The sequence below is a fragment of the Myodes glareolus genome, chromosome 21 (assembly GCF_982192425.1).
Source record: "Myodes glareolus chromosome 21, mMyoGla1.1, whole genome shotgun sequence".
Classification (NCBI taxonomy): domain Eukaryota; kingdom Metazoa; phylum Chordata; class Mammalia; order Rodentia; family Cricetidae; genus Myodes; species Myodes glareolus.
Genome location: NC_142046.1, coordinates 47015946 through 47041773, shown reverse-complemented (window position 1 = coordinate 47041773; position 25828 = coordinate 47015946). Strand labels below are relative to the sequence as shown.

Below are 25828 nucleotides of genomic sequence, written 5' to 3'. Positions count from 1 at the left end.
GCAGCTTTTTTCCTGCTACAGCTGAAAACCAAAATACTTTACTCTAGTCTTTTAAGCTTTTTCAGGCTTTCTGTGGATGTAGTTATCCACGTGGGCGCCATTCTGTAACATGAGGGGGCCTGCTTGTTGGAGCTTCTTTCCCACCCTGGCCTCCAGCTGTTTAGTCCCAGAGAAAAATCACACTGAGATCTCTGTAAGTTATAAAACTGATTGGCCCATTAGGTCAGGTTACTTATTAGTTAATGCTCACATCTTGATTAACCCATTTTTCTGATTTATGTTAGCCATGTGGCTCAGTACCTTTTTCAGTGGGGCAGCTCACATCCTGCTGCTTCCGTGATCTGGGCAGGAGTGGGAGGAATCAACTTCCTCCTCCCCAGAATTCTCCTGCTCTCCTTGCATCATTTCCACTTCCTGTCTGGTTTTCCTGCCTACACCTCCTGCCTTCAATCAGCGTTTATTTAAAACATGATTGACAGAATACAGACAATTCTCCACATCACAACATGGATTCTGTCTGGCCTGCAGACTATTTTATCTTTTCAGTCTAACCAATGGGGACACAGTATGGAAATCACAGTCAGTTGGTATCCTGTAGTCTGTGATGTCTCACTGTTTAAGGCTGTACAGGGTCCTAGTGGAACAAGGCAGTTCAAGCCCTACGTTCTGGATGTGTCTTAGCAATAAAAAAAAAAAGCACTCAATTTTTAGCTTAACACTTGCAGTATGAATCAGTGATTGCTGTATGTGATCATCCATTCAGTAGAGCAATTTTCGCAAGCCTGGGTCTGTCCAACTACTACCATCCCTCTTCTCACATACACTCACTCATTGTCCTATAGCCAAAATACCTTCAATCCTCTGAGTTCATCAGAAATCTTCCGCTAACTTTCTTTTAATACACCATAAATGACTGTCAATCTCCATGGCTGGTCTTTCATGAATAATAGAGATTTATCTTAGGTTGTCCTGGAAGTCTCTGCCCAGAGGGAAGCTGAATGTTCTTTGTTGTGTAGCTGGGGTGGGTCTTTAAAGCTGGCCTTTCTTGTAATCAACACATTAGGGAACTGACGCTTAAATAATTTTCCTGAAATAACCACTAGTCACAGAGCTGACACTTGTGTCCGAATTTCTTGATCCTCAATTCAGATCTCCTTTTCCCTTCTGCATCTCCTGTCTGATTGTTCATATTTTATTCTTGGCATGCATGGCAATCATTTACTGATGAGGCAACCTCGTGGATTTCCTTCTCTGAGAAAATGGAAGTATAATGCAAAAACTTCTCAAGGTCAAGGGTTTATATAACGCTCAAAATATGTAATATAGATACTTTAGTATATTCTATTTAGTAATATTTAAAGGAAATAAGACAATTATGCCAAAATTATTTGTCTTTTAGTGAGTAAAAAAATACCAGATTGGAACTGATTAGTGAAACCCTTCTACTTCTTGGCAAGTTGATTTATATTATATTTTTATCTGTTATTCCCAAACAAGATCTAAAATATATAAATTAATGTTAGCAGTTGATAACAACTTATCTTCAAAGGACTGAATTGACTGAGTTCCAGTTTACACTAGATTTACATGATTTTTCAAAGTACAAGTAAATATCTTCTTTATTTTTATTTTCCTTTTCATGTGTATACGTACTTCGGTGGCATACATGTTTGTGGACCACATGTGTGCCTGGTGTCCACAAAAGATGAAAAAGGAAATCAGATCCTCTGGAACTAGAATTAGAGCCAGTTGTAAAGCACCATGTGGGTGCTGGGAATCCAACCCAGATCCTCTGGAAGAACAGTCGCTACTCTTAACCTCTGATGGAGCATCTCTCCAGTCCCAAATAAAATATCTTAGAAGTAAATTGCTGACCCTGGACCAAACAGCCACAGAAAGTTAGGATTTGGAACAATGCATATATCTTTGAAAAATGCATTCATATATACTTGAGGCATATATCTATGTTTTTAAAAAATGCAACCTCTTTCAAATCCTACCTAAATGTGAAATGAGGCCACAATGATCTTTTTAACCTCTTAAAATTAATCCACTTACTCAGTAAATCTCTTTGGAAAGCTGATAGGATACTCAAGGTGTTGGAGACAAAGGAGATAGGTGGAAACAGGCCAACTTCTAGCAGAAACTACTCTGCAGGCTGGAGAGTATGAGAAATAAGTTCCAATTAGGGACACAACCAAGTCTAAATGTAAGATTACTGGTTAGCAATAGCAAGGGGTCATGGACAGGATGTGACTCTGGGTTGGGAGCAGGCAGTCGTTGTCAACTGCTGTCCAAGTAGGTGTCCCTGAGAGATGGACAGAGAGACGCTGCCTCCATTCAAAGAACAGAGAGCAGTTGTTGGCTCTGTTGTGAGGATGAGAGTGGAAATTCCACGAACAAAGAAAGCTGCTGTGTTTGTCTGGGATGAGACACAGGGGAAAGACAGAAAGGAGGTCTAAAAGGGACTGAAGACCTCACTATGTTCTGTAATTTGTATGCAGTACCTGCTGACGGTTTACCATACGAAATTACAGGAGGGAGGGTTGGGGAGTCAAGTCATACAGGGATGTAATCAACATTTTTAAATGACATTTGTAAATAATGGAAGTGCGGAGATGGATGAGGAAGTTGTTTGAGTCTTCCAGTAAAGAGGAGATTTGTCTCAGACCAAGGTCATAATTTATGGTGTATTAATTGTGGATGGGGTATGGAGTAGGTTTTATACACAGGTTTTCTTCTACATTAAACCCATGAGTATCAGGCAGAATGAGCAACTGGGAGGCAGACTATCAGAAAACAGGTTTGGCACAGGGGTTGGATGGTGGGTCAGAAGAGAGATGTTCATCAGACACTCAGGTGTAGATGGTCAAGATAGTCAAGTGAGAAGCCAGGACCCCATGTGTGAATTTAGGGCCTAGCAAGCTAGAGATGCTTTTTGAAGCTACAGACAAGCTTTCACTGCAGAGTGTAAACTAACAAGGGAGCGCAGAGGTAAAATCTGTGCTTTAACCTGAAGAAGTTGGGCAAAAGACAAAACACCTGAAGAAGTTGGGCAAAAGACAAAACAAAACAAAACCAAATAGTAACTTAGACTGAGCTGTGACAATTTAAAGGAAAACCAAATGTCTTTGGGGCTTTTTTTTAAAGGAAGACATACCCCCTCTAAGTTTTCAGGGGTATTTAGAGGGGTAACCACAGAAAACAGAAACTAGGATATATAAGGCAGAGGTCAGTGGTGTCGTGGATAAGAGATGTCGCGTGGAAGGAATGGTATAAAGTTCTGAATGAGAAGAATGGTAAGGAAGAGTTCTACAGACAGTTGATGGCTCAACTTAGAATAAGACGACCATCTTAACCCATGCTTCTGTACGCCGCAAGATTGTACAAGACAGATCACTTCATCCATTTGGGTAACTGTTTATTACAAAAATGATCTCGTCCTCAAAAAATACATAATGTATTATAATATTCCAGAAGTATGAAAACTATTTTTTTTTACCAATGCGGATAGGCTAAATGTGTAACTCAATTAAAATTTACTTGAAATGTATTGAAAACAACCAGAAGGCATATGGTCCTTGTAGATTTTTATGCAAGCCTAACATCATCCATCAGCACTCATCTTCATCAATTGCAGTTACAGACATCATAAACAGACGCAATCATTATCACAGCCAAATCAGCGCTCCAAATCCAGGGTTGCACTTGATTAAAGATGATGTACCCATTGACAAAGACACTGTGATTTGGTCTTTTTTTTTTTTTAGCATCAATAACATGCAGTGTGATTTTGTTGTAATCACCTTAAAGGATCATCAAAGAAGTAAATATGAAGAGATCACATGATTCAGATCACTCATTTTTAAACAAACAAAAAGAGTGTTTTGAATGTTTATGCAGTTCTTTTGTGCAAGCTATGACTTAGAAGTATTTCACAGCACTCCCCAGTGATACATCTACCACAATGGATGTATCCTTTGCCCAGAGATGAGTATTTAGGTCGTTGTCTCATGATCACAGACAAAACTGCAATGATCAAGATGCAGGCCATTTCATAACTTCAGAGCCTTGTGACTAAGTGTCCTGCAATATAAACCCCCATTTTTACTGGTAGTAAGCTCTCTCTCTCTCTCTCTCTCTCTCTCTCTCTCTCTCTCTCTCTCCCCCCCCCCGTGTGTGTGTGCGTGTGCGTGTGCGTGTGCGTGTGTGTATCCATTTCTATAATGAAATTTCAGATATCTAATTCTAGGGTATTCACCAGAAGGAATTAATTTCTGTCTGGGCTGGAGTTTTAGCTGCAACTTCACAGGTAGCTTGCAAGCAGGGTGTTCATATCATTTAGAGAGATAAGAAATCAGAACTCTCTCTGGAATTCACCACCTGTGGCTAGGACAGACTCAAAGTCATCTCCTGTTTCTGGTCAAGCTCAAGAATTAGAACAGGTTGTTTTGAGGTCCCTGCCTCTAAACCTGTCTAAACTGTCCTCATCTTACATACCCAGCAAACTGACATTTCGGGTTCCCTTTCCCTGAGAAATTCTGCAATAACCCACACACCACTCACTTTCGTATTCTTCATTGAAAAACCTCAACTGCATGAAGCCCTGAAGAGCCTTTGGCTGGGTGACAGGGCAACTTAAGCAGTGAGGATTATGCATCTACACTCTGATCTCTTGAGCAAGCACAGTTTTCCCTCTTGGCTGTGAAGAGAGCGTTTCCTTTGCTCTCTTGCATGGCTGGACAGGGTGGATGAAAGCAAGCAGCAGTACCCAGCCTTCATGAATACATACTTGCAATCACTTCTCTGTGTTGCTTTATCCTGTTGTCAAGGAACCTAGTGGCTCCAGGTCCATACCCTGCTGAGTGTTTCTCAAATCACTTCCTCACTACTGTAGACATGTGGGTCCCTGATGCTTTTCCTTTAAAGTCTTCCGCTCTGGGCTTTCTGTGGACCACCATGGCTTAAAATTAATCTAGTCATTGTCCCTTCTTTTGTGAATTTCATCCAAATAAGCAGCCTAAGTAAATTCTTACTCAAGAGATGACTTAGAATTTAAGTTTAGGAAGAATCTGCGTGCATTACTATTTGACTAGCAAGGGAAACTCCAATAGGAACTTAAGGCATGAGTCTGGAAGCAGGACCTAAAGTAGAAGTCCTAGAAGATGTCTACATGTTATAGGGTTTACAAGGAACTACAGGGTTTCTAAGGAATGCTGAGGTTAGGTTTCTGTTTACCTGACAATAGCTCTTCTGTTTTTATCAGGAAAGAACTGGCCTGGTTTGGGCCTAGGCCATCATTTTAGGACAATGTCAGCAGCGCTGCCCTTTGGGGAGACCTGCTTTATGACTTAACCCCATCCAAACACTTTCTCATTTAGTCCTGGGGCCAGCTCATGAATTGTGCAGTCCACATTCAAGGTGTACCTTCTGACCTCAGCTAACCCAAACAGAAAAAGTATCTCTCAGAACGTGCCCTCAAGTCAGCCCAATCCAGACATTTCTATGTGGAGACTGTCTTCCCCCGTGATTTTACATTGTGTCGAGCTGACAACTTAACCATCATTCTCTGTCTCAAAACATTTTTTAAGTCATCCTTATTAGTCATTATTTTTTTAATTGCATAATCAAATCTATGTAGTTCGAAATTTCACACCTGTAGGGTATGAGGACAATCTCTCTGTGATAATTGTCACTGCTTTGATCCCGAGGATTGATGTGACTAATCCCACTGGCTATTTAAGTGTCTGCTTCTTCCCAAAGCTATGCGGTGGGCGGAAGAGAATGACCTTCCCAGAATAGAAGAGGAGCGGTCTTGAGTCAAGGGTATACCAGGAACTGGACTCCCTGTTAAAATGTTCCAAACAAGCCCCTCCCACCAAATCCCCAGACCCCTATATAAAAATTTTCGCAAGATAGTAGAGAGAATGAATCAATCACTTAAAGTGATTATATATTTCTTCATCGTGGATTTTCTCTTGTGCTTTTTATGTCTAACCACTGTGCTGACAATGACTTTTCCCACCTTTTTGTTTCTTATTACGTACTTTATTTTCCAGAAAGTGTTTTAAAAAAAAATATCAGTGGTGGGGATATTCTGTCATTCTAGTTTCAACAGGTTTGGTTTCCCAGCTGCCCAGATCTGAATAATCATACAGAAACTATATTAATTACAACACTGTTTGACCGATGGCTGAAGCATATTTCTAGCTAGCTCTTACATCTTAAATTAACCCATTTCCATTAATCTATGTATTACCATGAGGATGTGGCCTACCGTGAGGTTCCAGCATCTTTCTCCTTCCGGCAGCTACATGGTGACATCTCTCTGACGTTGTTTTCTTTCTCCCAGCATTCAGTTTAGTTTTCCTGCCTAGCTGTGCTCTGCCCTGCCATAGGTCAAAGCAACCTTTTAATAACCAATGGCAATGAAACATATTCACAGCATACAGAAAGGAATCCTACATCAAACAGGAATGTTTCTTGTACCATTAAAAGGCATAATTACATTGTACAATATTTTTAAATGTCTATTATATATATTTTTAAATTATGAAGTGTTTTGGATTGAACTATATCATCAGAATGTATAGCAGTGATGCACTCAGTTTTAATCTACCAACTGTTTATATTGAACTTAAGAAGGGTAAATAATTCTTTCCACATTGCTCATTAATGGGTCACAGACTACAGGTGTCCTTCAGAACTGTCATTCCCTCCTTTCCAAGGACCTTGTTTCTCGTGCTCAACTGGCACACAAGTGTGAAACTGTGACCACAACTAAACAATCCTGGAACGTCTCTACCATGGCGATTTACTGTGTGGTATGGAGTGTGTTCACATTCCTGTGGATTCATATTAATATTTCAATTTGTTTGAAATGGTTTTCTTCCTCTTTGTATATGCTAGCACAGAATGCTTCCTGCAATTTCTGCAAAAAGATGAAGACTAAACACTGTGTTGCAAAGCTAAGCACAAGTTTGCCCAACTAAAAGTAAATAAGGTTTGGATTTGCAAGCAGAGAACCCAGATTCAAGTTTGGAGCTTGCCTGATGCCTATTCTTGGGTTAGATATGAGATAGTGAGTAAAAGTGATCGTTATAAATGCCCATGACTCAGCATAGAACATTAACCTCCAAACTTCAGTATCCTATGAGCTTTAATTTTCTGCAGAAATTTACATCTGCTTACAAGAGAGTCAAAATATCTCAAAATTGATGTCAATATATAAGGGGAAGCTGGTATCATAATATATTGCATGAAACAACCTATTTTGATAAGAAACGAAAAAGAGAATTTTGATAGCATAAGTTAATTCAATAAACTACATTTCTGTTCTATACAGAATAACATTTTAACTTAAGTAAAACGTAAAGCAGAAAAATATTTGTATGACTATTAAGATTGTGATAATCTTATAGAGTGATTTGTATGGAAAATAATCCTTTTAAATTATTTAACCAAACAAACTTACAGTCAGTATTCACCACCCATCTCCCTCATTTTTTAATCCCCTTTATTTTCCCAAGCAAATAAAAATTCATTACAAATCTCCACAGGGTCAGTCAATTTTTGATGATCTGCATTGAAACTACATATTGAAATACTAAGGGGACTAAGGGGCTAAAGAAATAGTTTGGACATAGTTGTTTGACATTTTTGGGGGACCACAAGCTCACGACTAATGACACTGATACTTCTTATTAATTATGAAAGCTTGGCCTTGAACTTAGGCTTGTTTCCAACTAGCTCTTATATCTTAATTAACTCATATTTTTATTCTACATCCTGCCACGTGACTCTTTACCTTTCCCCAATATGACACATCCCACTTTCTCTGCTGACAAAATCCACTTCCCAGATTCCTTTCTGTGCCCGGAAGTCCCTCCTAGTCTCTCCTGCCTAGCTATTGACCATTCAGCTTTTTATGAGACCTATCAGAAGCCACCTTAGGCAGAGACATGTTTTTACAGTGTACAAAAAGTTTATCCCACAACAGGGCCGGGGGCTGCTTACCACAGCAGGAAGACCTGCGTTCTGAACTCCAACACCAATGCAAAGAGCCAAGTGTGGTTGTATCCTGGAACTCACTGGAGAGCAAATATTGCTAAAGCAGTAAGCTTCAGATTCAGTGTGAGGTGCTGTCTCAATAAATACCGCAGGAAGTGATTAAGAAAGGCATTCGGTACTGATCTCTAACATACGCACACATGCATGCACACACACACACACACACACACACACACACACACCATATATATAGGTGTGTGTATGTATATGTATATATACATATATGTATATGCACACATACATATATGAAAATTAATAAATTTCCCCACTCTCATTGTGCCTGGGTGCAGCTCTGCCATTTTGCCCTCTAACTTCTAAGTTTCAGTAGAAGTTCAGATTTGCTAATGGCTTCTCAAGCAGAGTTTCCTTTTCTAGGTCAGGGTGAACAAATGCCAGCTGATGCATCTAACCTTTAAAGTTAAGACCCCCTCTGTTCCCAGCATCCACTGGTCCTAGCATGAGAAGAAAGGCTATTCCTTCCCTTTTAAAGTTTGAGTTGAAGTCCATTAGGACCATGCGGTATGTGCAGCTACTTCTGTTTAAAGCCCTAGTCTAAATAATGGGTTTGGTTGGGAGGATAAGAAGCATTCAGATCTTAGCTCCAGAAAAAAAAAAAATTAAAAAGTTGTTAATGTCTCCTGAGATAAAGCGGCAGAGAACATAGAAGTCGGTAAGTACACTAATAACCTCTCCCATCTCCCTGGTCGCAGTAAACCTAAGACACAAGTAAGGAGCTTCATAAATAATCTTGTCACTGAGTAATCTGTAATTCTCTTCGGCTTTATGTGTGAGTTAATGCTGAGTCAATCAAGGAAGGGACAGTGACTGCACTTGCTTTTAGTTCCTGTCACCTTGATGCCATGTGTACTTGAGCTGTCATTGACTCCATCTTGTGTCACAGGGAGAATTCACTTAATCTCCCAATGGCTTTTCACATGGAAAATTGAGCTCTCGAGCCCTTAAGCCATTGAATTAATGTATTTCAAATATTGATTTGAGAATCAATGTTTCTCAAAAAAAAAAAAAAAAGAACTGGGATGTGTTACCCACACAAGGAATGCGAAAGTGGCTACTGAAGTTATTGTGTGTGTTCTATGGTTATGATAAGGAGCATATTTTAAGTGGATGTGAAAATAGGCTTTGAAGTCAAATGGTTTGGGTTCCAGCCTCATCCTACTTCACCTCTTACCAGATGTGTATTCTGTTTCTCCTTCTTTCTCTTAAGATCTTTTTTTTATTTCTAAATTTTCTGTGTATGGGTGTTCTGGCTACATATATGTCTGTACACTACATGTGTGTTTGGTGCTCTCAGAAGACTAAAAGAGGGCATTGGGTTCCCCCAGATCTGAAAGTACCAATGGTTGTGAGCTGCAGTGTAGGTGCTGGGAATTGAACCCAGGTCCCCTGGAAGAACAACCTGTGCTCGTAACTGCTAAACCATCTCTCCAGCCCCTCTTTTTCTCTTTTCCTTTCTTTCTTTCTTTTACTTTTTACTCTTTAGCAGGCTGTGTGTGCTCAGAGTGAGGCTCAGCTTCCTCACCAGCACAGAGGTGACAGCAGCAGGCCTGACCTCTGGAGACTTGGGAACAGAGGCCTCGGAGGATACGGAAGGACTATCGAATCAAATGACCTCCCCTACCCTCAAAAGGATGTGTGTTATTTACTGTTGCATATACTTAACTAAAATTCAACTTAATTACAAGTATCAGAAAAATGTGTGATCACTATGAGAAGAGTATTGTATTATCAAGAAATCCACACCTGATAAAATATTTTAAGATAACTTTTATCCTTATTAATCCAGTGCATTGTTGTTTTGAATTTTATAAATGATATACCAAATTATCCAGTGAGGACAAAATGGCTCCACTCATGGGTATCTAACCAGACCATATTAGGTACGTTAAGTACAGAGTTTCACGCCCACCTTTTAAAATGCTTATATGATACAGAAGCAGAGATCCAACACCTAGCCAGCTGACCAGCCCTGGTGCCTGGCAAATGTCTCTAGGATTCACAACCTTAATATAATATAACTCAGGAGAGAAGTCTTAAGTTTTATTTGGCGGGGTTAAACAGCGGGATTGGGCTTTTGAACTAAGCTCTGAATTATCAGTGATAAAAAATACACATATTTCACAAAGAGGCCTGTGGCATTTTACTGGTCGTGAAAGCAGAGCTAGGGATGAGGCAGGCAGCTTCAGAAGGTGTGGAAGATGAAGCCAGAAGGATTCTAGTCACACGTCCATTGGCTGTCACTAAAGAATGGACAGTGTATGCTGTGCCTTTATCAAACACTGGATTTTGTGGTAGATTAACAGTTTCGTTTCCTTCTGCAGGTTTCTCTGGTTAGCTTGGTAGCCAATGCTCTTGGTTACTCAGAACTTGGCGCCATCAAATCCCTGCGGACGCTGAGAGCGCTGAGGCCCCTCCGAGCCTTATCCCGCTTTGAAGGCATGAGGGTAAGAAAAGCCAACGGTGCTCTCTAGAACTCAAGTCGGGGTTCCATGCGGGATGTGACTCAGACACACAGTAATCCCCACAGAATTAGATAATTCATGGCTAAAGTCACAGAGGACAGCAAGCCTTTCTTCTGGAAATTGCAATTTATTTAAACACACACCCAGGAATTGAGACAGAGCTAATACCAGCATCTGTGGCTTGAGTTCACAATTCTTGTCCCTCTCCCTTGCATCCCAACACACACACACACACACACACACACACACACGCACGCACACGCACTCGCACACATACACACACCACAGCTTCCAAGTGCCATTATTATTTTCATTGATCGGTCACTTTGAAATGACTATTCCCAACATTCATCACAGCAGGGCCTTCAGTATATAAGTTTTAGTCCCCAAAAAGTATCAGTAATAACATCTTTTAAAAGGCAATGTTTTATTTCTTGAATTAATGTAAATCATAGCACCCAGGAAAACTGGTACATCCCTCTCATCTAATGTGGGTTGCCAAGATAATTAACTACATATTTCTAACAAGCTGGCTTTGCTCCACAAATCTTCGAAGCACACATCTTGAGTGAGGTTCAGCTTTTCCACAGCACCAGCCTTGTCCTCCCCTGCTCTCCTCCTGAGCAAGTGTATCTTGTCTCACAACAGAAAGCACCCGCCTGCCCCGCCTTCAGGACTGCTTTGCACAAAAGGCCGGCCTTGTTTAATCTGCTTTGCAAAAGCACATGGATATTGAATTTCTTCAAGGCCATGGGGTTTTTATGTTAGGAGGTGGTTTGTTTGGGGCAATAAACCCCTTCAGCCTTGACTGCAGAATTTACTCATCCTGGAAAATGAAACCACCCTCCAGCTGCTCTCGCAGCGTTGTGAGCGGAGACACGCTTGGCTTGCCCGGCGCAAATTCTGTGTCATTGCTTATGGTAACAAATTCATAGAAATCTCTTCTAAACAGCAGTCTTCTTTTACTGCTGACATCATCTCAGCCTTCCTGATGCTTCGGAGCGTCATGTTGAAAACTTATTTTTTTTTTTATTTAAGGTAGATTATTTTTCTCATATAATATGTCCTGATCACAATTTCCCCTCCCTTCCCTCCACCCAACCCTGCCCCCACTTGATACACTTCTTTCTATTTCTAAATAGAAAACAAACAGGCTTCTAAGAGACAATAATAAAATAAGGCAGAAAAAGAAACCCTAAAGCATTGAAGGAAATAAAACAAAGAAAGGAAAAGAGTTCAAAACACAGATATAGGTACAGAGACACACTCTTTCACACACTCAAGACTAAGAACAGTAAGCAGGAAACCATAAAATATACACAAAGGGCCCATAGAGTAAAAAAAGAGAGAATATATAAAATGAAATAAAAAGTAATATAAAATTAAAAGCAAAATTAAAAAAAAGTCCTGGTGCAGCATTATAAAACAAGGAACCTCCAAAGATGCTGTTGAATTCGTTTTCGGTCGACCATCTACAGCTGGGCATGCCACCTACCCTTAAGAGTAGATTGTTTCCCAGTGAGATTCCCTTCAAGAAAGCTAGATTTTCATTTGCAAGTGGTTGTCAATTGGGGATAGCTTCTGGGTTATAGATGGGGGCCTGTGTCCACTTCTCTTTTCAGCTCTACGATTCCCTCTGGAGCAGACCCCCGCATGCCCCGTGTATACTGTGTCAGTCTCTGTGAGTTCATATGTACATCAGTCCTATTGACTTAGAGGTCTTGTTTCTTTACTTGGTGTCCTTCATCCCCTCCAGCTCCTCCACGCTTTCTGCCTCCTCTTCTGCAGGATTCCCTGAACCCTGAGGGGAGGGATTTGATGGAGACATCCCATTTAGGGTTGTGTGTGTGTTGCAAGGTATCTTACTCTCTGGATAATGTCTGATAGTGGGTCTCTGTCTTTGTTCCCATCGGCTAAAGGGAGAAGCTTCTCTAATAATGGCTGAGCAAGGCATTGATCTGTGAGTGTAGCAGAATGTCATTTTCTGCTATATTTTTGTTTATTTGCTCAGAACAGTATTGTTTGGTTTTACCTGAGATCTTAGGTTCCTGGTCACCCGAACAGTGTCGAATACGGGTTCCATCTCATGGAGTGGGCCTTAAATCAAATCAGATTTTGGTTGGTTACTAGCATATCATGCAGGCAGGACACCATTGTAGATCTGAAGCTTTATAGCTGGGTTTGTTTACATTTTATATATTTCTACTGTGGTATCCTGCCGAGTGCCCTTCTGTACCAAAGATGCTAGCACATTGGTGTGAAGGCTTTATGTAGGCACCAGCTTTAATTCTCCATGTTCAATGAGTTGTGTAGATGTTGTCTTCAGCAATAGGGCCTTGTTGTCATCAGTTTTAACAAGAGCAACTTGGCTATAGCCTGGGTTGTTTGGGGTTCACATGGGACTTTGATCAGCAATCATATTTATAGTTTATATCAGAGAAGAATTATCAATTGAACAAGTCTGAAAACTTAATAATTTTCCTCGTACCTGAAACATATTCTAAGATTAGTACTTTTAATTCGTATGGAATACTTAAGATTTCAGCCAAATGTAGCAACATCTATTTGAAGATAGAATTTGATGTATGGAAGAGGTTATTGTACCTAATTTTAATCTGAAAAAAAAACTAACTAGGATAATTCACACGACTTACTTTCTAAAGGAAATAATATTCGATTAACATAGGAAAACACTACAATTTCGGATTTCAAATTTTGATGCTAGTTTACATTTTTTTCTGTCAATTTCTAAAATAATGATGACTATATTTTAAAATAAGACAACGGTTTCATTGAGTAGGAACATTTAGCAGAGTAGTCCACTACGGAGTAGAGTAAGTGACGTTAAAAAAGCTGCTTTTGCTATCCATGAGATCTTAAGTGCATCTTAATCTTTCCTAGATTCCGAGAAAGGAAAGGTGGCTGGGCTATTTCTTCACTAAACAGGTCAGCCAAGCAAGAATGATTAATATAGGCTCAAGGAGAACGTGTAGAAAAATTGACAAGTAATAATAATAGGATCTGTTTGCTAGTCTTACATCTAAAGGTAAATCTTAACTCTGCCTTAACTCATTCTATGTCTAAAAGATAGAGATTTTCTAGTAGAAAACAAAAGATTTTTAAACCCCTAATCTTCACCTTCATGATCATATAAAAGTACCTGACCTGAGGATGCAGATTTTCTGCCTTTTACACACTTTACTTGTGGAGGGGTTGTGTGCTTACTCTTTCATATCACCATTAATTCACTCAAGTTCACGAAAATGAATATGCTGCCGCAAAGAATTACTACTGTTGGCATTTAATGCATATTTCTCCCTCACCCTCTTTTCCCTAGTGTGCACTTTCTGACTCCATCTTTCTCTATCAGGTTTTTCCGTTTCTTTTCAATTCTGTTGTATTTTGCTCGCCTTTCTTGCTTAGCTCTTTAGCTGTATTGTTGTTTGCTTCTACCTGTCAATATGCAGTAGAAAACACACACACACACACACACACACACACACACACACACACACAAACATTCAGGGCTTGCTGTCTACCCAGGTACCCATTTAATCCCTCCCAAATGTGTCTTAGTGCAGAATGCATATACATCTGCAACGGCTTCCACTTCAGCAAGCCATGGCTCTCCTGTCCTCCCACAGGTGGTTGTGAACGCTCTTGTTGGTGCAATCCCCTCCATCATGAACGTGCTGCTGGTGTGTCTCATCTTCTGGCTGATCTTTAGTATCATGGGTGTGAATCTGTTTGCTGGAAAGTTCTATCGCTGTGTTAACATGACAACAGGCAACATGTTTAACGTGAGCGAAGTCAACAATTTCAGTGATTGCCAAGCCCTTGGCAAGCAAGCCCGGTGGAAGAACGTGAAAGTCAACTTCGACAACGTGGGGGCGGGCTACCTGGCATTGCTGCAGGTGGTAAGTGGCTACTGTGAGAATCTGACAACATTCTGTGCTGTCCTCTGAATAATTCATATTCAAAAGTAGGAAAGTAGTTGATGACACCTCAAATTAATTATTTGACTGTGAAAGAGACATTACAGTTATTTTTATATCCCCCAGGAATGCAAATTTTAATGTTTTCACAGAATTTATTTCTTCTTCCTGTGTTTTTCATGTTATATCACTGACCATTATTTCAATTTTTTAATATTCTGTAAAAGTTGTATAGATTGAAATATCAGTTACATATTATGCTTACAGATTAAATGCACAAATTTTTAGCCAGGTATTTCCATAACAATGTCTAAAATAATATGATGTCATTATACATGTGAAATCTCAAGGGACACATTGTAAAATATGTAATGTTTATTTTTTTAGCTTTATGATAGCACAGTTGCTAGTCAGTTATTAGGGAAAATGAATTGTGTTTGAATATAACCCAGGCTTCAACCACAAATTTTATGTTGTTGCTGGAAGGAATTAAGATGAGATTGAGATGGGATTTTCATTAATCAAACCTCCAGTTATATTTTGCTATAGAAAAACAAAAAAAGAAAGACTTTCTCCAAACAGAAGAAAAGAAAACAAATTCTAAACTCTAAACACAAATTTTGATATTCAGTAGTAGGGAGATATTTCATAGAGCCTCATTTGACTCCTTTCAACACCTTTGTGTGTAGAGAATATCATGGTGATGTATGAACACATACTTAAAACAACGTTGTTGAATTTATGTCTGACAAATGCAATACATTTAGGTGAGATATTCATACATATTCTAATATGCATTGTTTACAGGCCACATTCAAAGGCTGGATGGATATTATGTATGCAGCTGTTGATTCGCGGGACGTAAGTAGTTCGCAGACACTGTTTGAAACTTCTAGATTGTCCCCGGTAGACATTGGTGAGAACTGACCTGAGAGACCCAGAATTCTATAGTGCGTAAACCCAAAGTATTTACCAATGCAGGTAGAAATGGTTGTTTTAAGACAGGTGCTTATGTGGGGTTAGTAGTTTAGTCCCTGTAGGTGCAATATGTAAAAGGTAATACGTCTAACCCTGAAAAGCTGTCAGATTACATGGAGGATGAGACATCACATCAGCCCTGCAAATAGAGCTATTCCAAGTAGGTGGGGAACTCAGTCCAGAGGGCGCTTGGTTTTCTGTTTCTCTAGAGAACACGCTCAGTTAGTCTGGGAAACAGCTTCCAAGAATATTAGAGCACAAACAAGCAAGTAGACTTCAAGAAAGTTCATTCTCAAAAGCAGGAATATAAAGAATTGGTTAAAGACGTCTGCTTACCCTGCAGTTTCCTCTCAGTTGATTTTCTGCTATTAAAATTTTTCAAAAAAATATGCAAAATATGTTGGGATAATGATGATGATGATGATGATGATGATGATGATGCAGAAGATAAAATAACAGGCCCAAACTGTTAGATGCATTTTTATCAGTGTTATTTGTGCTGTGGAATAGTTGACAGGGAGGCTATAATGGAAAAACATGTTGGATTTAAAAGTGAAATTTTCAAATGTCATGCTACTTTAAGAAAATAATTATTTTTGAAAAATAGTATCAGAAAACATGATAAGACAAGCTCATTGCTATTGCTAGAACTTCAAGCACTATATTGAAGAGGTATGGGGAGAGTGGACAGTCTTGTGTTCCTGATTTTAGTGGAATGGCTTTGAGTTTCTCTCCATTTAGTTTGATGTTAGCTGTCGGCTTGCTGTAAATAGCTTTTATTATATTTAGGTATGATCCTTGTATCCCCAATCTCTTCAACACCTTTATCATAAAGGGGTGTTGAATTTTGTCAAATGCTTTTTCAGCATCTAATGAAATGATCATACGTTTTTTTTTTCTTTCAGTTTATTTATATGATGGATTACATTGACAGATTTGTGTATGTTGAACCAGCCCTGCTAATAGTATTCCATATTTTCACTATCGTTTAGGTCAAACTCCAGCCTGTATATGAAGAAAATCTGTATATGTATTTATACTTTGTCATCTTCATCATCTTTGGGTCGTTCTTCACTCTAAATCTGTTCATCGGTGTCATCATAGACAACTTCAACCAGCAAAAGAAGAAGATGAGTGTCTCCCACGGCTCACCCTTCCCTGCTCAGAGCTCCTGGGTGGCACCCAGCCAACCAGATACTTGGAGTCATGACTCCAAGAGATTGTATTTATATTATTTCCACTCTTGCTCTGCGGCCAGTTAGGCTACAGTCCCTACCCAGTGGCTTCTCTCCGTTCACCCTCTGTGCAGCTATCTTTCTGGCCCAGAAATGTAACCTTTATTTCAGGACATCCAGCACTTAGCATGGCTTTTGGAGTCTTTCAGGAATGACCCTCACCAATACCTCGGCCTCCTCTTCCCCCGCACCCCGTTTTTTCAGCCCTGACCCTGTTACTTACTCATTCCCCCATTCATGCGCAGCATCAACAGAACTTGTCAGATGGCAACGGCAGGAATCTTTCTGACCTTTTCTGCGCTCAGACACACACTGCTGTCTCCGTGGCTTTATATGTGATATTTTCTCTTCCTGAGATGCGTTGCCCAGCAAACTCTATTATCCTTTAAAGTCTTAAGCTTAATCCCAACTCCCTCAACTTGTTGTTGGGTCTACAATAACTTTTCTTCCTTCTTCCTGTTCATTTGCTTGGTCCTTTTTTTATTCCTTTCTTCCTTTTGCATAAGACTGCACATTTATCCACCTTCCTTTACAATGACCTACCCACATAAAGAGCGTGAAACCATGTTACATACCTTTGCAATTCTCACACCAATCACATTGTTTGACGAACAAAAATGCTAAAAACTGTTATATACAGCAGTAAAACTCCCAACTGTAGGAGAGGAAGAAAAGATATTTGGCTCAATGAAAATAAATATTTGAGGACCTTAAAATGCATTGTGAATATAATATAATCCAATTAGGATGCTGTATTAATCAGAATTTTACATGCTTATGGGCTTTGCATAATATTAAACTCTGCAGTATTTCACATAAATGAGAAAAGCAGATTAATGAATCTATATTTAGCAAGATAAAATCCACTTAAAATTGAGAAAAAATATCAAAGGAGGACTTAGAAGTACTTTGGTTATAATGTTACTGTGACACAGCTTGGGATTGTAACCAGGTCATTCTGTGTGTTTACTTTGGAGGTCAAGACATCTTTATGACGGAAGAACAGAAGAAGTATTACAATGCAATGAAGAAACTCGGCTCCAAAAAACCCCAGAAGCCCATCCCTCGGCCTTCGGTAAGAAGGATATCTCGTATTCATTAAGATTCTAAGATGATATTTTAATTATAGTGTCTAGATCAGAACACAAAGGGTGACACCGGCAACCTAGAGCACGATTCACAAATCTTATACTGTGGGGAACAGTCTACAGATGCAAACTTGGTACCAAGTGTCAAGTTCCTAAAATTCTGGGATGTCCTGCGTAGCTGGAGTGTTGAAATCTCCAACTCAGAGTTCCCAAGAACTGGCCCCGAACCAAGATTCCCTCTTCTGCTGCCGATGTGTCTGGTGGTTGCTCCTCTGGCTTTGTTTGTCTTTTTAAGTAGATGGAGGTTCCCACGGCCTAAGCCACCACCATTCCCTTGCTCTATGCTCTTGTTTCCTCCCTAGTATATATCTCATTTTAGCTTTTTCTTCTGTTATTAGCTTTTATGGTAGCACACAAGGTAATAAATACTTTTAAAACATTTTCATACATTTGTATCATTAGACTCCATTGTAACTTCCCTCTTCTGCTGTCCCCTTACTTCCTCTGTACCCTGCATTCTGGTTGCCTTCCCACAACCTTCATAAATAATAAGCTTTTCTGTTTACACATCACACTCATTTCATAGTTCCCCCCCTACCCCTTCCATCCTCTCCTTCCTCATGCTCCCCTATCTATCTGGATTCATGGTATACTTTCTCCATATTATCTGTAACTTGATATATATTAAATTTAGGTTCTACACGGGAGAAAACCATTTGTCTTTTGGGTTTCTCTCACTCTTGAGACTAGAAAATATTTCCAACTTGTTTAGAAAGAAAAACTGTCTCAAAAACTTTGTGTCACCAGAAAGAGAATAAAGATCCTTCAAAGGCATAGTCTATGATGCTTCCAAATGTGGAATGGCAGGATGACGGTGGGTCATGCTCACAGAACTGCACCCTAACTCATCTACCCTCTGAGATAGGTAAAAAGAAAGATAACAGAGACACATAAGGTTACTGTATCCCTGACCACAAATCCTGTGGTCATCAAAACTCTCAATTGAAAAGTTTCATGAACCCTGATCAGTGACATCATCTTACAATGCATTGAAAGGTATTTGAAACTGGGAGATGTCATGAGGAGGAAGGATGGGAAGACACTGAACACAGAAAGGAATGAATCAACCTTCACCCAAAGTCACTGACATCTGCAAACATGCTTGGTTTATGACCTTGAATTTTTTTTTCCATAAGCCATGGGATTTTGAGTGTGTATTATAAATTATTTTTAGCTATCTAATAAAACCACATTTACATTTGGATTTACATGGGACTTTAAAGGCATATGTCTCCTGAAATAGGTTTTAATTGGACAAGCATTTTTAAAAGCTTGTGTGGGAGGACATTGGGCTTATGCATTTGTCTGTGCACCATGTACTGGCCTGAACCCATGGAATCCAGAAGAGAGAATCAGATACCCAGGAACTACAATTACAAAGAGTTATGAGCCACCGTGTGAGGGCTAAGAATTGAACTTGAGTCCTCTGGAAGATCCACCAGTGCTCTAACCCTTTCATGCATTCTTGTTGAAGCGTAGATAGGAAAATGTGATGGGGGGAACAGATAAATTAGCAAATAAACAAATAGAATTGAATAAGTTTAACTAACATCATTTGAGGGAAAAGTAAGGAATAACAGAAAATTCTTGAAATATTTAAATGAAACAGATTATTAATTGAAAAATCTGTATTTACCTTTTCATAAATCTTCATACTGTGTGAAATATTTGTATAAAAACTTTCATGGTTAACCAAACAGGCTCTATGTATTTTTAGCCAGTTTCCACCAGTTCCTGGCTTATTCAGTTCTGTCTTACTATGTAACCCAAATGAAGCAAGTATGCTTGTTACTGGCATGTGGTACGGTTCTTCTCATTTTATAATAAAGCAATAGGAAGTAAACCAGAGCTTAAAGATTGTTTAGGGTATCTTAAGGAGGGTGCATACCTGAGGGCCTCATCTAGATCTGCGATGTTACCAGATCACGATTTATGTGATGTATTCAGTAACCTTATCTTCCCTCTCTTTCTAGAACAAATTTCAAGGGATGGTCTTTGACTTTGTAACCAGACAAGTCTTTGACATCAGCATCATGATTCTCATCTGCCTCAACATGGTCACCATGATGGTAGAGACTGACGACCAGAGCAAATACATGACCCTGGTTTTGTCCCGCATCAACCTTGTATTCATCGTCCTGTTCACTGGGGAGTTTGTGCTGAAGCTCATCTCCCTCCGATACTACTACTTCACTATCGGTTGGAACATCTTTGACTTTGTGGTGGTCATTCTCTCGATCGTAGGTAAGAACACTACAACCACAGAGACATGTGCTCTAGAGAACACTTCCCCCCAAATCCTGCTGCAGAAATACAATGGGAGAATAATGGAGTGTGCAGAATGATAATCTCAATGCTATGATATTTGGATAAAATTTGGAAACTTGAGTTTCTTCACCAAATTAATGGGTCAGAATTTAAAATATTAGTAATAGATTCAGGGGAAGGGTAGAGAAAGCAGGAAACAAAATCAGCATATCCTCTTTGTATTAGTTACCTTTCTCCTTGTTGGGACACAGTAATCAACAGGAGGTAACTTACAGAGGAAGGGCATGTTCCGGCTGACAGTTGTAGGGATATACTCTATCCTGGTGTGGGAAGCCTGGCATGGGACACAAGGTCAGCTGGCTAAAGTGAACCTGTATTTGAGATGGAGAATGAGAACAAGAAATTGAGCTGTGCTGTAAAACCTCAAGCCCTGCCCCCCAAGTGACCCATTTCTCCCCAGAAGTCTTCAACTCCTGAAGATTCCACAACTTTCCAAGCACAAGCAGCATCATGGCAAAGGTCCAAACCCTTGAACCTGTGGGGAATGGCTTACACTCAAACCACAACATTCTGCTAGTGGCAAATAGGCTTAGGGATGGGGCACAGGACTTTAAAACACATCATCATAACAGAGAAGTATCACTGTCCCACTGCTGTGAAGACACCATGGCAACTCTTATACAAGAAAGCATCCAGTTAGGGGCTTGCTTACTGTTTCAGAGGGTTAGTCTGTGATCGCCATGGCAAACAGGCAGGAATGGCACTGGGGCAGTAGCTGAGAGCTTTACATCCTGATCCTCAGGCAGCAGGCAGAGAAAGAATGAGAGATTGAGTCTGGTATGGGCTTCAGAAATCTCAAAGTCCACTCCCAGTGATACACCCACTCCAACAAGTTTGTACACCCACTTCAGCAAAGCCACCCCCACTCCAACAAAGCCACACCTACTCCAGCAAGGTTATACATACTCCAATAAGGTCCTACCTATTACAACAAAGCTATATTACTCCAACAAGGCCACACCTCCTAATCCTTCCCAAACAGTTCCACTAACTGGGGACCAAGTATTCAAACTTATGAGCCTATGGGGACCATTCTCATTCAACCATTACTATATATAATTAAAAAAAATCAAGAAATAGCCAACACTGCCCAAAGTATTTAACAGCCTTTCAGAAGCTAGATAAATGACATTTGATATGGCTCTTGCAAGAAGTTGGGGTCTTTCTAGACAGAAAGAGGAAATGAGGATATTATAAAAAAACCCTCTAAATTTAGAAACTATAGGCCAGGTATAGTCAATTTTTCTCAAACTAAAGAATGCCACTGCCATTGAGAACAATGAATTAAGTCATTTTAGAAATAATCTTTATTTCTAATAGCCATATTTCATCTATAAATAAAACATAGTAACTGGGAAGTATAACCACAAACTGACACAGTAATATTTTAAATTACTTGGTAATTTGCAAATATCAGCATTGCTTCATAACATTGTATGATAGAGTCATTGAGTAAAACTCTAAAACATTTTTTAAATGCCAATATTAGAGTGGATTCAAGGGCAAGGGTTTAGTTAAGGCAAGTTCTTGTAAGGTTGAATTTTCAATAAGACATACAGAAAAAGCCACGTAGTTCACACCTTTAATCTCAGCATCCGGGAAGCCAAGGCACGTGGATCTCTGAGTTTGAGGCCAGTCTACAGAGAGAGCTCCAAGACAGCCAGGGCTATGCAGAGAAACCCTATCAAAAAAAAAAAAAGAGCCATACACATGCAACATTTCTATAAATATCGATATACTCTTTGTTCATCTGTCTTCTGTATACTTTTCCATAGGCATGTTTCTGGCCGAGCTGATAGAGAAGTACTTTGTGTCCCCTACCCTGTTCCGAGTCATCCGTCTGGCCAGGATCGGCCGAATCCTACGTCTGATCAAAGGCGCCAAGGGCATCCGCACGCTGCTCTTCGCTCTGATGATGTCCCTTCCTGCGCTGTTCAACATCGGCCTCCTGCTTTTCCTGGTCATGTTCATCTACGCCATCTTTGGGATGTCCAACTTTGCCTACGTTAAAAAAGAAGCTGGAATTGATGACATGTTCAACTTCGAGACTTTCGGCAATAGCATGATCTGCCTGTTCCAAATCACCACCTCGGCAGGCTGGGACGGACTGCTGGCCCCCATCCTCAACAGTGCGCCTCCCGACTGTGACCCCGATGCTATTCACCCTGGAAGCTCGGTGAAGGGGGATTGTGGGAACCCATCTGTGGGGATCTTCTTTTTTGTCAGCTACATCATCATATCCTTCCTGGTCGTGGTGAACATGTACATCGCTGTCATCCTGGAGAACTTCAGCGTCGCCACAGAAGAAAGTGCAGAGCCCCTGAGTGAGGACGACTTTGAGATGTTCTATGAGGTCTGGGAGAAGTTCGACCCTGACGCCACTCAGTTCATAGAGTTCTGCAAGCTCTCTGACTTTGCAGCTGCCTTGGATCCTCCCCTTCTCATCGCAAAGCCAAACAAAGTCCAGCTCATTGCCATGGATCTGCCCATGGTGAGCGGAGACCGCATCCACTGCCTGGACATCTTATTTGCTTTTACAAAACGGGTCTTGGGGGAGAGTGGAGAGATGGATGCCCTTCGAATCCAAATGGAAGATCGGTTCATGGCTTCCAACCCCTCCAAAGTCTCCTATGAACCGATCACCACCACTCTGAAACGCAAACAAGAGGAGGTGTCTGCTGCCATTATTCAGCGCAACTACAGATGCTATCTTTTAAAGCAAAGGTTAAAAAACATATCAAGTAAATATGACAAAGAGACAATCAAGGGAAGGATTGACCTGCCTATAAAAGGAGATATGGTGATTGACAAATTAAATGGGAATTCCACTCCAGAAAAGACAGACGGAAGTTCCTCCACCACCTCTCCTCCTTCCTATGATAGTGTAACAAAGCCAGACAAGGAAAAGTTTGAGAAAGACAAGCCAGAAAAAGAAAGCAAAGGGAAAGAGGTCAGAGAAAATCAAAAGTAGAGAGAAACAGAGAAATGTCTTTGTAATCAATTGTTTACAGCCTCCGAAGGTAAGGTATATATGTCAACTGGACTCCACAGAGAGGTCCATGCCAAACTGACGGTTTCAACAAATGCTGAAGGTCAGTGCCTATACCAGACAGTGGCCTCTCTGTCGCCGCCACTCTGTGAGACAGGGTATCAACATTAACAAGAGGTCGCTGCGCCCATTACCAGCTGACACTGCTGAGAACTCCCTTGTGAAAGAGACCATGGCGCCTCCACCAAACACCATTAGTACAGCGCTCCCATCCACTCTATTTTTAACATCCACATTTGCCATATTTTTACAAAGTCTGTCCCAGGGGATCTTCCTGGTCCCTGATTCATAGTCTGTTCATAACACTATGTCACTATTTTTGTAAGTGTCGTTTACGTTAAGGGAAAAAAATATATATAAGAAGCCTGTGTTCTTAAGTCCACAACTTTCTCCAGTAATCATAAAAAAAATATTTTGCCTGAGAGATAAAGTTATTGCTCAAAACTAATTCTAATGTTAACAGTTTCAAATACTTCTACTTTCTGGATGGTGTTAACTTACAAGTATTTTAGTCTGTTATGTTGGTTTATACTGGAGCAGTTATGTGCCTGTAGTCTCCACTAATATTTGAAAGATTATTTTTATGCAAAATATTTTGTTTCAATAAGTGAAAATTGTATTCTAAGTTTCAGAGTTCTATATTTAAGTTTGGTTAAATGACCCCATCCCACATAAAATTATCTAATATTTCTGTTCTAGAAAAATCTATCCAAAGTATCCCTTTAGAGTAGTTGTTTCACTTTCTGTGGCAGTATTTCTTTGCCATCTTCTGCTCTCAGCAAAACTGACAGTTTGTGTCAATTAAATACCCTCTGTTATGTAAATAGTTATTTTATCCTGTGGTGCATGTTTGGGCAGATATATATATATATATAAACGTATATATAGCCTAATACACAACTTCTATTAAATCAAATATGTACCACAGTGTGTGTGTCTTTTGTAAGCTTCCAACAGGGAGGTATCCTGTACCATTCATCCCACAGAAATAGCTGGAAGGCTTTCACTAATGCATGTTAATATTGCCTAAGCTGCTCTATTTGAATCAATCCATTTATCACACGTTTTGGTAAGAAGAGTCACACGCTGGTGGTAGAACGAATTCAATCTGCTCTCTGTCTACCTGTCAGGAATAATCTCATTGATATTATTTTAAAACACCTTTATTTTTGCATCGTTAAATCAACTTGAGTATCACAATGTGTCTTTATTAATTTAAAGGAGACACACTGTATAGGGCCTCTCACTAAAACCTATACTTCAGAGTTTCCTAAAAAAAAAAATGTCCAAAATTTGTTTAAATATAAATAATGTAAAATATATCAGTTTTCTTTGTCAGCATTTGTACATAAGAAAATTATTTTCAGGTTGATGACATGCAATTTATTTTACCTTATCCTTTTGCTTTTTATTTTTAATCAAAATTCCAAACTTTTGCATCCAAAAGACTTTTCAGCAGATAATTTCCTAAAATAAAAGTTAGACAATGGGTTTTGTGGATTTCTTTGTTATAATATATTTTCTACCATTCTAATAAGAGACATGTTGGTCAAAATCTCTAACCCTGACCATTTTCTACCGACTCTGGTTACCTGCAGATAATCCTTCACTCATGGAAGTTTGGTTTTTTTTAACTCAACTTTTGTAGTATTTGCATACACGGACTAGGCTTATTTTTTTAAATCCTGCTGCACTAAAGCGATCATGGATATAACATGGGCTCTGTCCTTTTTAGCCAGGAACAACGTGACAAAGCTGTGCAATTATCTAACATGATAGAAGCCTTCTTTTGTTTTTTTGAAGTTTTTTTTTCTTTTGCACAAACCAAAAGTTTAATGTTCATCCCTTTTACAAAGCTATTTACTGTAGTATACTGACGAACTGCATGCAGGGAATTGCTACTCCTAAAAGAATGGTGAGCTACTTCATTATTGAGCCAAAAGAATAAATATTGCCTTTTTTTTTTTTTACTGTATCTCATTTGTTGGACTGAGTTTTTCTTTTTATTATTGGCAGGTAAAAATTTACACAACTAATGAAAACCTGTATTTGATTTGACATTTGTACGCATAAAAGTTCACATGAGTTTTGTAACACCCTGTCACATGATCTACCCAGAAGTTTGACAAAATAAAGACTAGTTAAAAGCCGTTTTGTGAACTGTTTACTTCATCGAAGGGCCAGCCTACCCGATCCAGCCTTCAGGTTCAGCAATATTTGCAGCAGCCCTCCCCAGTGGCTGTGTATTTCAGTTAATTTATTAAATTGCCAGGAATCTAATCTCAACGCCTCTAGATGTAAATGGTGTCGTGTCCCAATATCTTGGTGACTAACATGCTACTCGTGGGCTTTATTTCCTTAACACACTCTCACTTATAATGTATTAATAACACTCAAGTATTAATGGTATTAAGAATTTAGGTTGCTTTCCCAAGGGCCTTTGCATTTTTGTCAGCTCCTAACCAAGCCTTTTATCTCAGTGGGAAACTCAGGTTTTAACAAGTATTTTTTATGATGACTCAGATCTAGACATTCTTCATTTCCCCAGAGTAAATGACATGAGGTCACTAATGGGATTCATTGGCTTCTCTCTCCACAAGTCAGT

General features: G+C 39.6%; 1 protein-coding gene across 5 annotated transcripts in view; it reads left to right on the top strand.

Moving 5' to 3' along the window:
• The window catches only part of Scn3a (sodium voltage-gated channel alpha subunit 3), a 112020-nt gene extending 86647 nt beyond the window's left edge, over positions 1 to 25373 (top strand). For all 5 annotated transcript variants that reach the window (XM_087900012.1, XM_087900014.1, XM_087900011.1 and 2 more), the window contains 7 exons: positions 10410 to 10532; positions 14195 to 14467; positions 15293 to 15346; positions 16456 to 16593; positions 17669 to 17773; positions 19820 to 20090; positions 21950 to 25373. In XM_087900012.1, coding sequence (XP_087756138.1) covers positions 10410 to 10532; positions 14195 to 14467; positions 15293 to 15346; positions 16456 to 16593; positions 17669 to 17773; positions 19820 to 20090; positions 21950 to 23145 — 2160 coding nt within the window. In that variant the 3' untranslated portion in view covers positions 23146 to 25373. The remainder of the gene's footprint in view (positions 1 to 10409; positions 10533 to 14194; positions 14468 to 15292; positions 15347 to 16455; positions 16594 to 17668; positions 17774 to 19819; positions 20091 to 21949) is intronic.
• Positions 25374 to 25828: the final 455 nt, after the last annotated feature.